At 45.7% G+C, this 18,978-nt stretch overlaps 1 protein-coding gene across 1 annotated transcript; it reads right to left on the bottom strand.

The window, feature by feature from the left end:
* Nucleotides 1-734: 734 nt before the first annotated feature.
* LOC140198150 (zinc-binding protein A33-like) lies at nt 735-15,371 on the bottom strand. Its single transcript, XM_072259122.1, has 6 exons — nt 14,814-15,371; nt 13,707-13,802; nt 11,529-11,762; nt 9,845-9,867; nt 5,854-5,972; nt 735-2,664 (listed from the first exon to the last, which is right to left on the bottom strand). Exons 1-6 carry the CDS (start codon nt 15,213-15,215, stop codon nt 2,186-2,188), a joined length of 1,353 nt encoding a protein of 450 aa, XP_072115223.1. The 5' UTR covers nt 15,216-15,371; the 3' UTR covers nt 735-2,185.
* Between the last annotated feature and the right edge of the window lie 3,607 nt (nt 15,372-18,978).

Here is an 18,978-nt window from a genome sequence, read left to right on the forward strand (position 1 = left end):
TGTGGAACAACCAAAGGAATTCTAAGTGAGTCCCAGGCCATCCAGCCAGGATTGTCACTCGAGCGGAGAGACGTCTGTGATTGTTGGTGGTGCCCAGAGATCGGTGCTTGCAGACCTGTGTGGGGTTGGGCATTGACATTGATGTTCTCCTCTCGTAGGATTAATGGGAGGTTGGAAAAGCATAGAGACTGTGGGAAGGAAACCCAGAGTGCGGGTGACTGACGATATCGGCGAGTTGTTGGACAGGAGGAGATTACAAGATAGTGAGGAAGAGATGTTGTGGGAGGGATTTGAAAAGAAGAGGTTGGTGAAACATTTCCAATCTAGGGGGGCAGTGTAGCTTGGTGAGAGTGGAGATGACAACACTGTTGTGAAGATGGTCGTCCTGTGACTCTGGAGCCAGAGGTGTTGTCTGGAGCCAAAGGTACCTGTACTGTGGAGGGGTAAGGCAGCCTGGTGAGGGTATTAGAAACACAGACTGCAAAACAGTTATTGGTAAATCTTTGGGTGCAGTGAGGCAGGGGAAGGGGTAGTGGTGAATAATTCAAATGTGAAAGAGAAAATGATCTAGAAAAGTGATACGAGAAAGGTGTATTCATTAGGGGGAAATCAAGAACAAGGGAGAAATCCCTCTGGGTGGAGAGGGTCAGCAACTTCAAATTCCTGTGTGTTAATGTAGGAGATGACTTATTCTAGGCTCAGAACATAAACACAATCACAAGGAAGGTGTGTCAGTGTCTTTACTTTATTAGCAGGTTCAGATTGTCATGAAACAGTTTAACAAACTTCTACAAATGTCCGGCTGAGAGTATCCTGTGGTTGCATTATGGTCTGGTACAGCAATTCAAACATGCAGGAATGTTGGAAGCTGCAGAGTACTGGACCCTGTCCAATACATCACTGACACACCCCACCCCACTTTGGTCGTACGTACATGAGACACTGCCTCAAGGCGGCAAAATCTGTCACTGACGATCCCGACTGTCCAAGTCATCTGCTTGCACCTACCATCAGACAGGAGGTACAGAGACCTGAAGTCCCACACCACCAGGTACAAGAACAGTTACTTCCTTTCAACCAGTCAGTTATTCAACCGATCTGCACAACACTAATCACTCCAGATGAGCAAATCTGACCCCTTCGATCAATTTGCAACAAAATGGACTTTGTTTTTCTTGTCTTCATATTGTGTTCCTCCTGTAAATACTGTGCATAATTTATGCTTGATTAGTTTCCCTTGTGAAAGCTGTTTCTATGATACCGTGTGTCTGTGATGCTGCCACGGGTTTTTCATTGCAGCTGTGCAGACATGTACTTGTGCATGTGACAATAAACTACCTTGACTTTGACAAAACTAAACCTCATCCTGGGATTGCATTTCCGGTACATTTCACCACACACAACGTCCTGGATGTGTGGGACACTCTGAATACTGCTGAGGTCATCAATAAAGATTATGGACATGTTCAAACCCTTTTCACGGACTTTCTGAGTTCCACCTTGGTTTCACTGGGCTTTAAGGATCTCTGTTCAATTGGACCAGACTCCGTCTTTCAGAGACACTATGGAGTCAAGTTAACGATCGAGGGCTTGTCTCTTTCAGAACTAGGCAGCAATCTCCCCAAAAGCTGAGAGGCAACAGCTTCCCTGTCCTTCCTCTAGCAGTGAGCCCGAACCTCCATCTCCCATTTTGTTCCCATTCCGTTCACTGTTTCCCCAATGTAACCAGCTCAGACACACTGTCAGTTCACTCTGCAGGTCAAATGTTTATTACACAGAGAATATCTGCACATATTCACACTGATTGCTAGAATCAGATATCACAATTCCAGAGAACAGCCCACTTCATTCTAACACAATGTGCGCCTGAACTGCGGTTGGTGGGAGAGAGTGTGAGAGAGCTGGGAAGGAGACAGTGAGTCTAATTTACAGATTAGACGTCAATATAAACATCTTCACCTGTCAGTAGCAATGGCAGAAAATCAGTTCTCACATGGTGGTCTGCACCTGAAACATTAACTATGTTTCCCTCACTGCTGAGTGCTCTGGCTTTTTCTGGTTGTATTTCAGAGAATCGGTGCAGTGAGATCGGCTCAGTGGGTCCAGAGAAGTCTGAGACCTCGGAGAACGTGTCCCACTGTGTTAAGTGGTGAGCAATGTGAGTGGTTCAGAGTTGTCTGGCTTGTCAGTACATGGATTTAAGATGAGACAGTTTCTCAGTGAAACTGTCTGTGTAGGTGTGGAGGTGACACATGTTGTCAGCATTGTAAAATGACACTTGGCCCTGCTCGTAATCCAGGTAAACCCCCAGTTTTCGGGGTTTAATTTCCAGATGGGAGATGACATTTGGTACCTCCACTGAATTAAAAGAGAAATGAATAACCCAGTATCCCCATTCTGGTGTGTAGGAGATGTCTCCATCCCTCTTTACAGACTCTCTGCAGACACCCACAACCCAGCTAATCTTATGTCGAACACACACCTCCCAGTAGTGCCTCCCAGGCGTGAAACTCTGTGAACTCAAAACACAATATCCTTTTACAAATCTTCTCGGGTGATCCTGACGATTTTGATCGGTGGTCACGTACTGCACACTCATCAGATCCTGAGAGAGGACGAGATTATTCTGAGCTGTATCCAGGTCCAGTGTTAGCTGCTCTGGCACTGAAACAAAACAGTTACAGTGAGAAAACCAGATGGAACCTTCCAGCTAAGATAACACTTCACCTGTGAGTCTGTCGGGTTTATATACAGTGTCCAGTGCTCCCGGTGTGGCCTCCTGTATATCGGCCAGACCCGACATAGATTGGGAGACCATTACACTGAGCACTTAGGCTCCATTGGCCAAACAAAGTGGGATCACCCAGTGGTTCTCCCTCGACTGTCTCGATGAGACCACACTCTGGTTGGAGGAACAACACCTTATATTCAGTCTGGGTAGTCTCCAACCTGTTGGCATGAACATTGATTTCTCAAACTTCCAGTAATGCAACCCAACCCTCTCCTTCACCATTCCCCATCCCCTTTTCCCCCTCTCAACTTATCTCCTTGCCTGCCCATCAACTCCCCCCCCCCCGGTGTTCTTCCCACTATTCTTTCTTCCATGGCCTTCTGTCCTCTCTCATCGTTCATCCTTCCCCAGCCCAGTATCTCTTTCACCAATCAACTTCCCAGCTATTTAATTCATCCCTCCCTGTCTAGGTTTCACCTATCACCTTGTGTTTCTCTCTCCCTTCCCCCACCTTTTAAATCTACTCCTCGTCTATTTTTTCTCCAGTCCTGCCGAAGGGTCTCAGCCTGAAATGTCAACTGTACTTTTTTTTCCATAGATGCTGCCTGGCCTGTTGAGTTCCTCCAGCATTTTGTGTGTGTTGCTTGGAACTGCCAGGATCTGAGCTGACAATGGTGACCATCGTCTCCTCCCTCAGCCCAGGAAGTGTGGAGCCCCTGGAGGAGATTTCAATCCCCACTGCTCCCTCCGTCCTATTTAACACCATACTACGTCACAGCGATTTATTTGTTACAGGGTAGTTCAATCCCCTTCCTCTGCCCAGCTGACTGTATTCTATGATGTTTTATGTGGCTGCAGTGCTCTTTTTAAAAACTAAACAGGACAAGCCATGACAGCTCCATTCCCAGTGACACAGCAGCACATGAGGGGTCAGGGCCAAGTGGAATTTTATTATTTAAACTGCAGATGCTGGAGATGTGAACCCAAAACAGAAATGTATCAGTACAGGCAGCATCTCCCATGGTAGAGCGATCAAAAACAAAAGGTTGGAGGTTTAAGGGGAGAGGAAGGAGATTTAAAGGTGATCTGTGGGGTAAGTGCTTTACACAGAGAGTGCTTGCTATCTGAAACATTCTCCCAGAGGAAGTGGTGGGATCAGATACAATTGCCAGGTTTAAGAGACATTTAGACAGGCATGTGAAAAGGCCAGACACAGAGTGATATGAGCCAAATGTGGGCATGTGGGATTAGTGTACAGTAGATGGCCAGAGTGGGCTGAAGGCTTGCTTCTATGCAGTAGAACTCTGCGACTCTGTGAATAACCAGGATTGGGTGACAAAATCTGTGCTCAAAAAAAAAAAAAAAAAAAAAAAATCGAAAAATGCAGATGCTGGCAATTTTAAATAAGAACAGAGAATTCTGGAATCATCAGATCAGGTTGGAACAGTGAAAAGAGTGTGGAAAAACTGTGAATTGATGTTTTAGGTTGTAACAACGATCTGTACTTACAAGTTGATTTGTGGCAAATTCAGCACCAGATATCAGAGGGTATCACTACTTGAAACTACAGGTCACTGTCAGAATAAGGGGCAAAGCCTTCGAATTTGAGAGGAGGAGAAATTTCTTCCCTTGGAAGGAGTTGAACCTCAGGAATTCTCTTTTCGCAGAAGCCAATTCTGTTTAAGTCACAGAATTTATGAAGGATGGAGGTGGATCAATCTCTAGATATGAAATGTATCAGGGGTAATCTGAGAGATGAGGGATGGTGGAACAGACCTGATGGGCCGAGTGGCCTAATTCTGCTCCTATGTCTTATGGTCTATTAGGAGAGAGCAGGACCAAGGTATTGAGACTGATGATCATCCATCATTGTGTGTGTAGATCAGTGACGATGTTTGCATGCTCCTGTGTTGGCTGATAAATGTGATGGATGTGCTGAGTTGGGCTTCAAATGTCCTGAAGGCTTCCACTGGGCTGCACAACAAGGGACAACCTGGAGAGTATCCTTGGAAACACTGGCTGGGAGATGCAATGGGTTCACCTGTAAGCTGCCTCTTTGGAGGCAAAACTTTGAGTAATATGTATTGTCAATGGTGACTTATCCCAAAGCTGAGTGTTCCAATCCATGAATCAGTGATGGAGGGAATTGAAGCTGCCTCAACTGGGGATGAGGTAGGGAAGGGTGTTGGGGAGGTTCTGGATGCATTACAATGCAGTGCCTATGTCAGGTTGTGTGTGTTAGAAGCAGAGATGTTGCACACAATGAACACATGGCTGATAATCAGAATCAGAATCCTTTATTATCGCCAAGTATGTGGACACATACAGGGAATTTGATGCCGGTTTCCCTGAGCTCTCACTGTACAGAATCAAAAAGCAAATAAAACAATAGTGCAAATAATCGTGAACTATATACAATGAGGTATACCTGTGTATGTACAGGTGGACTTGGTTTATAATAGACTAAAATTCAAGTGTTCATAAGACTGATGGCATACAGAAAGAAACTGTTCTTGTACCTATTTGTCCTGGCATACAGTGATCTAAAGCGCCTACCAGAAGGAAGGAGTTGGAACAGGTGATGTCCAGGGTGTGATGAGTCTACAATGATGCTGCTTGCTCGCTTCCTGACTCTAGATGCACATAAGTCCTGGATCGAGGGCAGCTTCACACCAATAATCCTTTCCTCAGCCCTGGCGGTTCTTTGGAGTCTATTCTTGTCTTGTTTGGTAGCTGATCCAAACCAGACAGTGATGGACGAACAGAGAACAGACTGGATTATTCCTGAATAGAATTGAATCAGCAGCTCCTAAAACAGGTTATACTTCCTGAGCTGACATAGGAAATACAACTTCTGCTGAGCCTTTTTGATAACAGTGTCCGTGTTGGGTGTCCACTTCAGGTCCTGGGAGATTGTGACACCCAGAAACCTGAAGGTCTCCACAGCAGACACAATACTGTTGAGTATAGTGAGTGTGGGGAGTATTGGGGGGCTCCTCCTGAAGTCATAAGGAATGGTAACTAATAAATGCAGAGGCTGGCATCTGGAGTTTCTGGAATTACAGGGGAAAAGGCGGCGGGGCAGTGGGGAGAAGGGGAATTACAGAGAAAGAGAAAGGTACCTGGTGAAACCACGGCTCTCATTTCCTTCCACACTTTGAGATATCTCAATCTTCCTTCAGCCACATCCTCAGGAAGATCGACAGACACCACTCCAGGACTGGAAACCGGCAACTCACACCTACAAAGTCAGGGACAGGATTTAGTGACACATTACCAAAGACTCTGTCCACACTTCTCATTGTCTCAGTAAAGCAGCCAACATCATCAAAACCCCACCCACCCTGTACACTCTCTCTTCTCCCCACCCCTCCCATCAGAGAGAAGGTACAAAATCGTCAGATCACCAGGCTTAGGGAGAGATTCTATCCTGCTGTTGTAAGACTATTGAACTGCCCCCTTGTGTGATATAATGGACTGAAGACCTCACCATCCATCTACCACGTCACGGCCTTGCAGCTTATTGTCTGCCTACACTGCACTCTCTCTGTAACTGTAACACTTCATTCTGCACTCTTTTGCTGTTTTCCACTGTAATACAATACTGTGCAAAACTTTAAGGCATATTTATATAGCTAGAGTCCCTAAGCCATTTGCACAGTACTGTAGTAATTTTCTGTATTGCACTGTACTGCTGCCACAAAAGAAAAAACAAATTTCATGGCATATCTGAGTGATGATAAACCCGATTCTGATATGGGTTTCTATTGTGGACTGAGAGTGGGAAGCGGGCAGGGAGAGGAGAATCCTGGTTGGGACAAGGGGAAGTGAGAGGGGACGGAGCAGGACGCACCAGAGAGACATTCTGTAATGATCAATAAAGGAATTGTTTGAAATCAAATGACCTTGCTTGGTGTCTCAGGGCTGCGTACATCTGCACTCGTGGGGAAAATACAGACAGTTAAGCTTAGCTTACCTTTCTTGAAATTACTCTTTCTTTCTCTTGCATAAATTTTAAACAACTCATAAGGCAAACATAATCAATGTCTCAGTTCTGGGTTGAACTTGAGATCAGCACACATGGATTTCACCTTCAACTGAAATGAGACAATCTCTTTCCTTACTCGTGATGCTTTTTAAACAAGAAAAAGCTTGCTGACACATGTAAGAAGTTGAATACTGCAACAAAATATTCATTGCTTTCCTATGAACGGCATGAAACTGTGCTTTCACAGAAATCCAGAACTTGTCCCGGGGCAGGTCAATAAATCTCATCGAGTGCACAATCAGACTGCATCTCACAAAGTTCTTCCTCTTCTCTCAATGTCAAGTTCTCAGGCTGAGCAGAAGATTCAGAGAAAGGGTCCCTCACCTAGGCATGCATTTTTATCGAAAGGGAGGAAAAATACTGTTCAATTTTGTTCTGCAGTTATTCCAGGGGGTTTTGAATAAGACTCGAGACTTTCTGATATCCTTCCCTACACTCAAGCCCAAGCAGCAGTAGAAACATTATGGTTTCCTTTTGCAACATGATTTTACCAAAGATTCAATTTCTTTTTAAATCTGAGATTCTGGTCACTTGAAGTCAAAACATTTCCTCCAGTGCCTTGCAGAGACTTGTTTAACTGGTTTATATGTTGAAAAATTTCTGTCAAGTAGATGAGTTTCTACAGCTATTCTTCATCTTCAAAGCACTGAGGAAAATCTGGCCCATTATTTTCTTAAGAGTTCTCCTGCAATTCAGCTTTCAGCTTGAACACCCTGTTGAGAACTTCCTCTGTGATTTCCACATGTAACAGGAGCCTGGTTTGCTCTTTGTTGAGGTTTTCACACAGTTTTTCAAACATTCTCGAGTGAACTGGTCTTAAAGCTACTAAATAAGTTGCTTCCTGTATTATTTTACTGACTGTGACTTTATATTCAAAAGCTGGAAGCTCTGATTCCAATAATCATCACTTTTATGTTTCATACAGTTGTGATTTGTCATTAACTGTCTTTTCAATATTGCTGGAGCCATTGCTACATTTGTAAGTTGTTTGCCCAGACTAGGCACAACGGAATAAGATAACTTGGATCACCAGTCCGTGAAAACCCATTGATAAGTAGTTTTAATGTAAAGATAGACCTTTATTTGTGTCCGTTGTTGCACTAGTGCAGAGAAATGACTCAGAAGATTGAGATTCTTCATCATTAACCTTATCAGAATTGTCCATAGGCCTAGGCCTAGAGTCCTCCTCTTCCATCTCACACCTCCTCTTCAAAAATCACCACACTGGGCCGTCTTTAGAATGAAACATTTCCGTCCACTTTTCTATACACTGGTACTTTGTTTGCTCCCGTCAGTCAATCGGTGGCACATCTGTCACAATGGGGGCGTTGGGAACGGACCCAAATGCAAGACATAGACACTGAAGTACAAGGAACAGGACTTGACTTGAGTAGGGACGTGACAGAATACAGACAAGGAGCAGGGACAAGAACGCAATCTTGGGCGAGGACATGGAGAAGACAGGGAACCCGGACAGGAAACTATGCACTAGGAGCCTGGGCTTGGGCTCCAAGCCAGAAACTGTACAAGGACCCAGAACCTGGGTCTTGCCTCAGGCTCAGGCCCCAGAACCAGGCAAGGACATGACATGACTACAGGATAGGATGTGGCTGGGGTCCAGAGGCTTGAGGCTTGAGACTGGGGTCTAGGCTCTCAAACTTGGAGACATGCTGGGGTCTTGGGTCTCGAGGCTACTAACTCAAAGGCTGGAGCTCGGAGACAGACTGGGAACTGAACATCAACACAGAGCCAGGACTCATCTTTATCTCCACACCAAGGTGGGACAGGTCCATCCATCGGGTAACAGCAGAATGGCCGGATTTACCCAACAGAGGCAAAGGCAAGACAGGACTGGTCCCCCCGCAGGGTAACGGCAGTACAGCCTGGCTTTCCCCACAGAGGCGAGGACAAGAAGAGACAAATACCGAAGAACGACAGACAGTTTCCTCGCTGCATCAGGTAGCTCCGGGTCACAGTTACAGCCAGCAACCTAGGCTGGCTACGGAAACAGCTGGATCCCTACCTAGCTCGAAGTGGCTGACTGCCACTCAGCTGGCCTAGGAAAAGGCCGAATCCGTACCGCAAAGACAGCTCCGAATACTGACAGCAAGGCTCCATGAAGGAATAGTTCTCTAACGTGGCCACAAAATGGCAAGTGGCTGCTCTGGCCTTCCACCGGCAGATTGCTCCCAGGGAATCTTGACAAGGCAAACCAGCAGCCCACACTCGACCCCAAGGCCACTTATATTCCAAGCCCCAAGATGGGAATCAGGTGCCTATGATTAACTCAACCAAATCAAGGGACAGCTGGAAGACCCGGAATCCTGAGTCCATAGACCGGACAATGAACCGGAATGTGGACTTCACGGAGTGGACCCATGACAGCGGCAGGGGAAATTGCGGGAGGTAATTCAGGAGGGAGAGGCTGACGTCACAGCCCAAGTTGGGCGAGTCTATTAAATGCTTGGAAAATGCACTTTACACTCAACAGACTACCATCCTCCCCCCGTGCAATACAACACTCACTAATTATCAACCTACCGTACTACCCTCCATGCAATACAGCGCTCACCACTTATCAGAATACCATCCTCCCCTCTGTGTAATACAGCACTCACAAATTATCAGCCTACCATCCTCCCCTCCGTGCAATACAGTGCTCACCAATTATCAGCCTACCATCCTCCCCTCTGTGTAATACAGTGCTCACCAATTATCAAACTACCGTCTTCCCCTCCATGCAATACAGCGCTCACCTGTTACAAATTACCTCCCTATCTCACATTAAAAACGGAGAATGCACTCAAGCAAATATAAATGGCCCTGCAGTGCATTCCCATACTGGGCTGAGAGACCTCTAACGAGATTGAGAACGGGTCTGCTCGGTCACCGGCCACCACTGTGAGTGCTCGCATCACACGTTGTACTTAGTTCAAAAAACAAAGTTTTTTTTACATGATCTCTTGTGGAACCCCTAGCAACCTCCCATGGAACCCCGGTCGAGAAACTGTGCATTAGAGACACAACAGCACCCGATGTCAGAACTTCAGCTAAAATTTACTCACCTCTTCAAAAGGGCTTGAATATCCTGAGGGGAAAGAGAGAGAATAGGATTGAGTGAAACTGTAGTTGAAACTCTCTGGAAGGGTTGGAGTATGAAGGCTAGACACTCAACCAGAGGAAAGACTTAGGAACTAATTTGATTGTTTTCCACAGCAAAACCCTTCTCTTTGAGGTTACTTCTCTAGGTCCTCCAATACCTTCTTCTCTTCTCAAAAACCAAACTGTTTGAACATCTACTTCCCTTCAACCATTCAGCTGAAATCAGCAAAACCCGAATCACTACAGTTTATCATCACTGTGACCACTTTGATCCCTTGAACTAAAATGAACTTTGTTTTAATTATATTCTTCCTTATAAAAGTTGTGTATAATTTACGTTTCAATTATGTTGTGAGGAGGGGCCACTTTCTACAATCAGAAAATGCTGCAGAAGGTTGAAAACTTAGTCAGTTCTATCACGGGAACTTGCCTCCCCAGTATTGAGGTGTTCTTTAAAAGGCAATGTATCAAAAAGATGGCATCTATTATTAAAACAAAACAAAACACTGGAGGGTGGAGTGTTTCCGTCAGTGAGGCGTCACTCCAGCTCGCTCTCTCTCTCTCTCTCTCTCGTGGTCGTGATGCAGTGATGCACCACACTGGGGAATGGGGACTAGCACAGGGTCTGTGGTTGGGTGGGAGTGCAGAGTGGGGAGGGACTGGGACCAGGCCTGGAATGGGACAACTGGGGACAAATGCGGGAGGTTGAAAGGCAGGGCAGTGGGATACAGTGGAGGAGAAAGAAGGGGCAGAGGGTGTATTAGGGAAGAGTGAAGCACAGAGAGGGGGAAGAGAAAGGGACAGGGGAGGATGGGGAGGGGAAGGGAGATGAGGGAAGGGAGAGAAAGGTGGGCAATGTGAGACTGCATTGGTGGTGATATGATCAGAAGCAGCCGGGGCAAATACAGAGTTGGTTGTTACACAAGGGAGAGGTAGGTGGGACCGGTTTTGGGAAAGGAGTATTTGGAGGAATGACATCAACTGTGCCTGTGCAGACACAGGAAACATGAGGTTGCCATTGTGATTCAGGACAGCCCATTCCTGGCCCCATTTCCACACATTTATTTAGACATATAGTGTGGAAGAGGACATCCCAGCCCGATGTGCCGTCCCACCGAGCAACCCAACAATCTTAACCCAGTCTAAACTAGCTCACTAACTGGTATGTCTTTGGACTATCAGAGGAAACCCACATGCACATGGGAAGGATTACAGACTTTCTTTCTTACAGAGGACACTGGAACTCAACTCTGAACTCCAACACCCTGAGACGTAATCGCGTCATCGTCATCGCTATGCTACCATGCCACCCCGCCCCCCCATGGTATTTATTTGGGGTCAATCAATCCTCACCCCCATGGTGCTGACGGCGCCACCTGGTGATGATTCAAGCAATTGCTCTGGGATTTCCACACTCGGAGGATGATCTCCATTCCAGCAATCACACAGGGGTCAAACCCAGGGCCAGGAAGGCAAGGGCAGGGTGTGAACCCACCGCTGGTTAGTTTCTGAACGTTTCTCAGTTTCTATTGAACTGACTGCATTTAGGAAACCAGTTTTAACCCTAGATGCCCATATAATTAAATTCACTCACAGGTATTTATGACAGTTTGGATCCCCCAGACAAGAAAGTGACTCATCCTGTACCTTGAGGAGCCCATGGGGATCGTCAATTTTCAATCTCACTTTTACACCTTGTATCACTTTTTCAAGGGAAGAGATTTCATCGACGGTTCTCTTTAAATTGTTTTCCAGTTGTGTTAGGATTTTGTCCGCTTCTCTCTGCAGCTCTGCTTCCATCTGCTGCTGCCTCTCACGCAGGAACTGGTGCATCTTCTCAAATTCAGCCCTGATCTCACAGCTCCGTCCATCAACCTGGTCCTGGATCAGAGTGAGGTTAGCAGAGAGTCACTGGCCAAACATAATTCATTCATTTGAATGATTTACTTTCTAAATAACACATTTGGTGCTGCTTGGAGTGGTTATTTACACTCGGGTCAGGATTGCTTTATTTTTTTTGAAGTAAAAATTGGGCGCTGATTGGAGTGGGGTCAGAGTAAACAATCATAGACAGAATAATTGACCAAAATCCAATCCCAAGTATCTGACTGGATCTCTGGGATTGATCCCCATTCTGGAATCAAAGAGAGAACAACATGCAGTGACAAGGACGGTTCAAGTTATCCTTTGAGACTTCAGTAAAGTGACAAGATTCCACATGGGAGGATGTTTGGAAAGGTTACACCGTAGGATCTGGGGTGAGGTGGCAAATTGTATCTATAAACTTAGCTTGGCAATAGGAAGCAGATTGTGTTGTTTTAGTGATTAGATATTTGTGACCTGTGAAGCATTACAAATATCACTGTTGGGACTCCTACTGTTTTGTTCTCCAGATCATTTTGGATAGGAGTGTACAAGATACGATTTGTAAGTTTCCAGTTAACACGAAAATACTTGTGTTGATAGAGTGGAGAACAATCAGAGCCTACAGGATGACATTGATCTGTTGGGAAATGAGGCAACGTGGTGGTATTGGAATTTAATCTTTGGAAGTGCGAGGTGATGCAAGTGGGGTGGACTAATAAAGAGTTGGATATAGACAATAAAAGGCAACGACTTAGACACATTCAAAATGATGGAGGAACTTGGCAGGTCAGTCAGCATCTATAGAGGCAAAAGAATAGTCAAGGTTTCAGGTTGAGTCTCTTTATCATGACTAGGATATCCAGGGGTGAGTTACAGACTGGAATCTAATCAATAGGTTCAGGGTGGTCTATATATAGAATAGTAGATCCCTGAATTATGTTGCAGGCTGGGATCTAATCAACGGGTTCAGGGTGTTTTTTTTATTTTGAATAATGGATACACAGGAGTGAGTTACAGGCTAGGATATAATCAAGGGATTCAGCTGGTATCCATACCACTCCGTCATGGTGAGCATTGGTAAAGACTGAACCCAGCAGGGAGGAACGACAGAGTTCCATGTAGAGATTGAATACAGAGTTAATACATTGGAATTCCAAAAGTACTTCAGTGGCTCAACCAAGTGACACACTAAGACAAGATGTTCTCAAACTCGGACCCACTTAAATAATTACAGAACACAGAAAGCCCTTGCCAGTCAAAATCAATTTGTGAAGATTAAACTGAAAATACCAGGGATTAATGACTCGCATCAAGACAACAATTCACAAATTCAGCTGCTCTTTCTAGCCTTCAGCACACAGTGTCCTCTGTCTCCCCCCACAAGCCGGAGGTGCTCATTACATACAATGCTCAATATCTGGGAGCAAGAAACAGGCTGGAGTCTGATAAAGAGATTACGTGGTTTATATGTAAAATACTGGATACCCAGATGCTTCAGATTCCAGCATCTATAGTCCCTGGCATCTCCAAAGTGTACCCAGGGGTTGGGTGAGCAGTAAGGTTATGTTTGGATGGAGGCAGGGATCAAGGAACAGTGGACATGTCACAACATATAGAACCCAGTCTCTAACTTCTCATGTCAAATGATGTCAGATGATGAAAACAGTCCACACATTCCTTTCGTTGTAGTTATTATTTAAAGTCAGCTGCTTACATTTTGCTGTGGGACAGCATCGTACAGCTGGAAGGGGCCTGTCCCTGTCAGTCTCTTTATTTATTTATTGAAATACAGCATCGAAAAGGTCCTTCGAGCCATGAAGCCCAGCAACCCCAATTAACCCTAACCTAATCAGCAGACAATTTACAATCACCAATTAAACTAACAATTGAAATGTCTTGTCTTTGGACTGTGGGAGGAAACTGCAGGGAACCATCCACGATCACCGAATGATTCCTTACCTTCAGCCGCGGGATCGCAGTCTCCCCTTCCTGCTGATTCCGAACACTCTGATTCATTCGCTCTTGCAGAAGCTTCAGGGACTCTTCCAACTTTTCCTGAAAGTCAGAAGATGCAGAAGATCTGAGAAATGAATCTGCCGAATCTGCTGACCGAAATGGGGGGGGGGCTGTCAGAGGACTGGGGGTTACTCCCTGAACCCGTGGGGGAAATAGAATCATTCTTTCAAACCTTCCTACCAGTCATGGTCACCTCCCCTTCACCCTTCATCTCCTAGTCCCTCTCTCTCATTCCCTTCCTGAATATTGTCCTTACCCAACTCTGCCCCTCCCCCACCACGCTGCATTTCCCCATTCTCCCCACCTCCCTCCTGTTCAGTCATCTCCAATCTGATTCTATTTGTCTTCTTTCTACAACTGCCACACCGCGACCTCTCCCCTCCACACCTCCCAATTCTGCCCGATAAAGTTCAAAGTAAATTTATTATCAAAATGTTTCTACATCTTATGTTATTTGAGATTATTTTCCTTAGAAGCATTTACTAGAAAATAAAGATATAAATAGAGTTTATGAAAACCTATATGAGTCCATTGGATGTGGAATCAGTTCAGTGTTGAGGTGAGTGAAGTTAACCACACTGCTTCAGGAGCCTGACTGACCTGGTGATAGTACCTCTTGTACCTCCTTCCCAATGGCAGCAGCCAGAGAGCATGGTCTGGGTGAGAACCCATCTCCCCTCCCTTGCAGCCTCTCAGCTGTCAGACATCCCTCATCTACACTCCTCTTCCCGCCTCTCACCCCCTCCCCATTCCTTCCTTTACCCTTAACCTTTTCTCCATTCCCTTTCCCTTGCCATATTCTCCGATTTTCCACCCGTTCAAAACGTCTTTTCCTTCGTTCTCAAACAACTCTCTCACCTCTAAACGGGACAATCCCGTATCCCTGCTCTGTCCCTATCGTTTTCCTTCCTCCCCGACCTTCATCGCTATCTCTCTGAGCTCTCCACCCTCTCAAAGTTTCCCTTCTCCGTCTCCCTGTACTTTCAGCACTTACCCACCCGCCCCTCTCCCCGACAGCATGGCGGTGAGTTCAGGCAGGCGATCTCGCACCTTGTGCCCCTGGGCTGCCTCCTTTATCGGGATGACATTGTGCATCTTGTGCTTCGCAGACAGGCCACACACCAGGCAGATCATCTCCTGCTCATCCTGACAGAACAGTTTCAGCTTCTCGTCGTGCTCCCGGCAGACAAACTCCTCCTTCCGCTCGGCCGCCCCCAACCTCAGCTGCCTGACCTGCTCCGCGACGTTGCTCAGGATGTGAGCGGGCCTGGTGTTCCTCTGGGTGAACACCTGCCGGCACTGAGGACAGGAGACATCCCCCGAGACCCTCTCCCAAACCTGAGAGATGCACGCTGCGCAAAAGTGATGTCCGCACTCCAGAGAGACCGGATCGGTGAACACATCCAGACAAATGGGACACGTTAATTCCTGGACCAGGTTTGCAGAAGCCATCTTACTCCCCTCTCCCCTACTAGGAACTTTCAGTTTCAATTCTGAGTAAGCGTTGCACTTCCTGTTTTGACCCCGTGTTACCTCCGAGAGGCTGCTGACGTGGAATTGCAAACAACAGGAATTCTGCAGATGGTGGAAATTCAAGCAACACACATCAAAGTTGCTGGTGAACGCAGCAGGCCAGGCAGCATCTCTAGGAAGAGGTGCAGTCGACGTTTCAGGACGAAGGGTCTCGGCCTGAAACGTCGACTGCACCTCTTCCTAGAGATGCTGCCTGGCCTGCTGCGTTCACCAGCAACTTTTATGTGTGACGTGGAATTGCTGTTGGTTTATTCTGCCACAAGTACCGAGCTTGTCTTGCAGACTCTTCACACAGATCAGACTATTTCACCGCGTGTGGAGGTAGAGAATAACAGAATGCAGAATGAAGTGTAACAGCTACAGAAAAAGTGCAGAGCAGGTCAGCAATAAGGTGCAAGGTCATAACGAGGTAGATCGTGAATTCAAGGGGTTGTACTCATGTCTTTCTGCAGATGCTCAGTAGAGAGCATTCGAACATGTTGGTATGAATGGTCTCAACACCCCACTGTGGTGGGCAGAAGAATCTGTAACAGTTTAAAAACATACAAACATAGAAAACCTACAGCACAGTACAGGATCTTCGGCCCACAAAGTTGTGCCGAATATGACCCTACCCTAGAAATTACTAGGCTTACCTATATAGCCCTCTGTTTTTCTAAGCTCAATGTACCTATCCAAAAGTCTCTTCAAAGACCCTATTGTATCCGCCTCCACTACAGTTGCCGGCAGTCCATTCCATTCGCTCACCACTCTGAGTAAAAAAACTTACCCCTGACATCTCCTCTGTACCTACTCCCCAGCACTCTAAACCTGTGTCCTCTTGTGGCAACAATTTCAGCCCTGGGAAAAAGCCTCTGACTATCCACATAATCAACGCCTCTCATCGTCTTATACACCTCTATCAGCTCACCTCTCATCCCCCGTCGCTCCAAGGAGAAAAGGCCGAGTTCACTCAACCTATTTTCATAAGGCATGCTCCCCAATCCAGGCAACATCCTTGTAAATCTCCTCTGCACCCTTTCTATGGCTTCCACACCCTTCCTGTAGTGAGGCGACCAAAAGTGAGCATGGTACCCCAAGTGGGGTCTGACCAGGGTCCTATATAGCTGCAACATTACCTCTTGGCTCCTAAATTCATTCCCCAATTGATGAAGCCCAATACACCGTACGCCTTCTTAACCACAGAGTCAGCCTGCTCAGCTGCTTTGAGTGTCCTATAGACTCGGACCCCAAGATCCCGCTGATCCTCCACACTGCCAAGAGTCTTACCATTAACACTATATTCTGCCATATTTGTCTTACCAAAATGAACCACTTCACACTTATCTGGGTTAAACTCCATCTGCCATTTCTCAGCCCAGTTTTGCACCCTATCAATGTCCCGCTGTAACCTCTGACAGCCCTCCACACTATCTACAACACCTCCAACCTTTGTGTCATCAGCAAACTTAGTAATGCATCCCTCCACTTCCTCATCCAGGTCATTTATAAAAATCAGGAAGAATAAGGGTCCCAGAATAGATCCCTGAGGCACTCCACTGGTGACCGACCTCCATGCAGAATATGACCCGTCTGCAACCACTCTCTGCCTTCTTTGGACAAGCCAATTCCGGATCCACAAAGCAAAGTCCCTTTGGATCCCATGCCTCCTTACTTTTGCAATAAGCCTGGCTTGGGGCACCTTATCAAATGCCTTGCTGAACTCCATATACACTACATCTGCTGCTCTTCCTCCATAAATGTGTTTAGTCACATCCTCAAAAACTTCAATCAGGCTCGTAAGGCATGACCTGCCCTTGACAAAGCCATGCTGACTATTCCTAATCAAATTATGCCTCTCCAAATGTTCATAAAACCTGCCTCTCAGGATCTTCTCCATCAACTTACCAACCACTGAAGTAAGACTCACTGGTCTATAATTTCCTGGTCTATCTCTACTCCCTTTCTTGAATAAAGGAACAACATTTGCAACCCTCCAATCCTCCGGAACCTCTGCCGTCCCTATTGATGATGCAAAGATCATTGTCAGAGGCTCAACAATCTCCTCCCTCACTTCCCACAGTAGCCTGGGGTACATCTCATCCGGGCCCGGTGTCTTATCCAACTTGATGCTTTCCAAAAGCTCCAGTACATCCTCTTTCTTAATATCTACATGCTCAAGCTTTTCAACCTGCTGCAAGTCATCACTATTATCACCAAGATCCTTTTCCGTAGTGAATACTGAAGTAAAGCATTCATTAAGAATCTCTGCCATCTCCTCCGGTTCCATACACACATTCCCACTGTCACACTTGATAGGTCCTATTCTTTCACATCTTATCCTCCTGCTCTTCACATACTTGTAGAATGCCTTGGGGTTTTCCTTTATCCTGCCCGCCAAGGCCTTCTCATGGCCCCTTCTGGCTCTCCTAATTTCCTTTTTAGGTTTGTCAAAACTACCCATTGGCAACTACTCGCCATCAAAGACTTAAATAATTAAAGGAGCTGGAAGTATCATGAAGGATCCTACCCAAACTGCTCATAAACTCTTTGTCCCACTCCCATGAGGGAGGGGGCTGCATAGCATCTACACCAGGAGCACCAGGCTCAGAAACAGTTACTTTCCGCAAGCAGTGAGGCTGATCAACACCTCCACCCATTTACCCACACCACATCTTCCCCCACCCCTACACAACTACTTCATCATTTCCTGCCAGTCACCTCATGTGAAGATACTCCTGTGCCGAGCGTCACTTTCAATCTGTGTGTGTGAGCTATCGTTAGTATTTATATTTATTCTTTTTTTGAAAAAATTCTTTGTCTTATTGGAGGTGTCTGTGGTGTATGGGTATCCGCAAAAGGACTTCGGAACGAGAGGTCCTGGGCTCCAATCCGGCCGGCGCCTTTCACGCTTTCCATCGGTGCCGGGTTGAGCGTCGAGCTGTTAACTCTATCTCGTAACACAACCAAACGATGAAGAAACGGCAAGGTCACCGTCCGATGCGCCAAACAGGACGCAGGGAGGAACCTGACCTTTCTTTATCTTATTATTTTCAGTGATACATCAAACCCAGAGTAACAATTATTTTGTTCCCCTTTACATCTGTGTACTGGAAACAAAATTAAACTGTCTTGAATCTTATCACACCTGCGAGCCCGTTAATAATCTTATAACTGTGGCACAGAAGCTGGCCTTAAGCCTGGTGGTACAGTATATGCTTTCAGACTTTCATACATTCTGCTCGATGAGAGCAAGGAGTTCCTTAGACCATGCTGAAATTCAGAAAACTGAGAGAAGAACTGACAGCAGTATATTTTTTCTTTAAATTTTAGTAGAATCATATTTTAACAAAATAAACTTTATTTGTAATAAAATATTTACAAGATTCAACCATGCGATGACCTTTCATTTGTTACATTTACTGTCAATGCTTTCCGAACTGATGTCTGATGTATATGATTTGCATTCACACTCTTCTCTTCAAATCTTTTTATTGTTATTATATTATTCAAAAATAACATGAGTACATCAAAGTAAACAGCACTTACAATGTCTCAAGGGGAAAAAAAGCATTATTTTAAAGATTGAAAAATTTTTGGTGATAATAAAAAAACCCTACCTAGCAGAAAAAGTGGGGGAAAACCCCCATTAGGGTGCACAACCCCGGCACCATGCGTCATACCAAAAAACTTCTAAAAATAA

This window comes from Mobula birostris, chromosome 5 (genome assembly GCF_030028105.1).
Source record: "Mobula birostris isolate sMobBir1 chromosome 5, sMobBir1.hap1, whole genome shotgun sequence".
Classification (NCBI taxonomy): Eukaryota; Metazoa; Chordata; class Chondrichthyes; order Myliobatiformes; family Myliobatidae; genus Mobula; species Mobula birostris.

Excerpts from the sequence above, each read along its gene's own strand:
- LOC140198150 (XM_072259122.1), bottom strand. The coding sequence starts at position 15,215 with ATGGCTTCTGCAAACCTGGTCCAGGAATTAACGTGTCCCATTTGTCTG. Across the intron at positions 11,763-13,706 it reads CTGCGATCCCGCGGCTGAAG|GACCAGGTTGATGGACGGAG; the intron begins GTAAGGAATCAT and ends ACTCTGATCCAG. Across the intron at positions 5,973-9,844 it reads ATTCAAGCCCTTTTGAAGAG|GTGTGAGTTGCCGGTTTCCA; the intron begins GTGAGTAAATTT and ends CTGACTTTGTAG.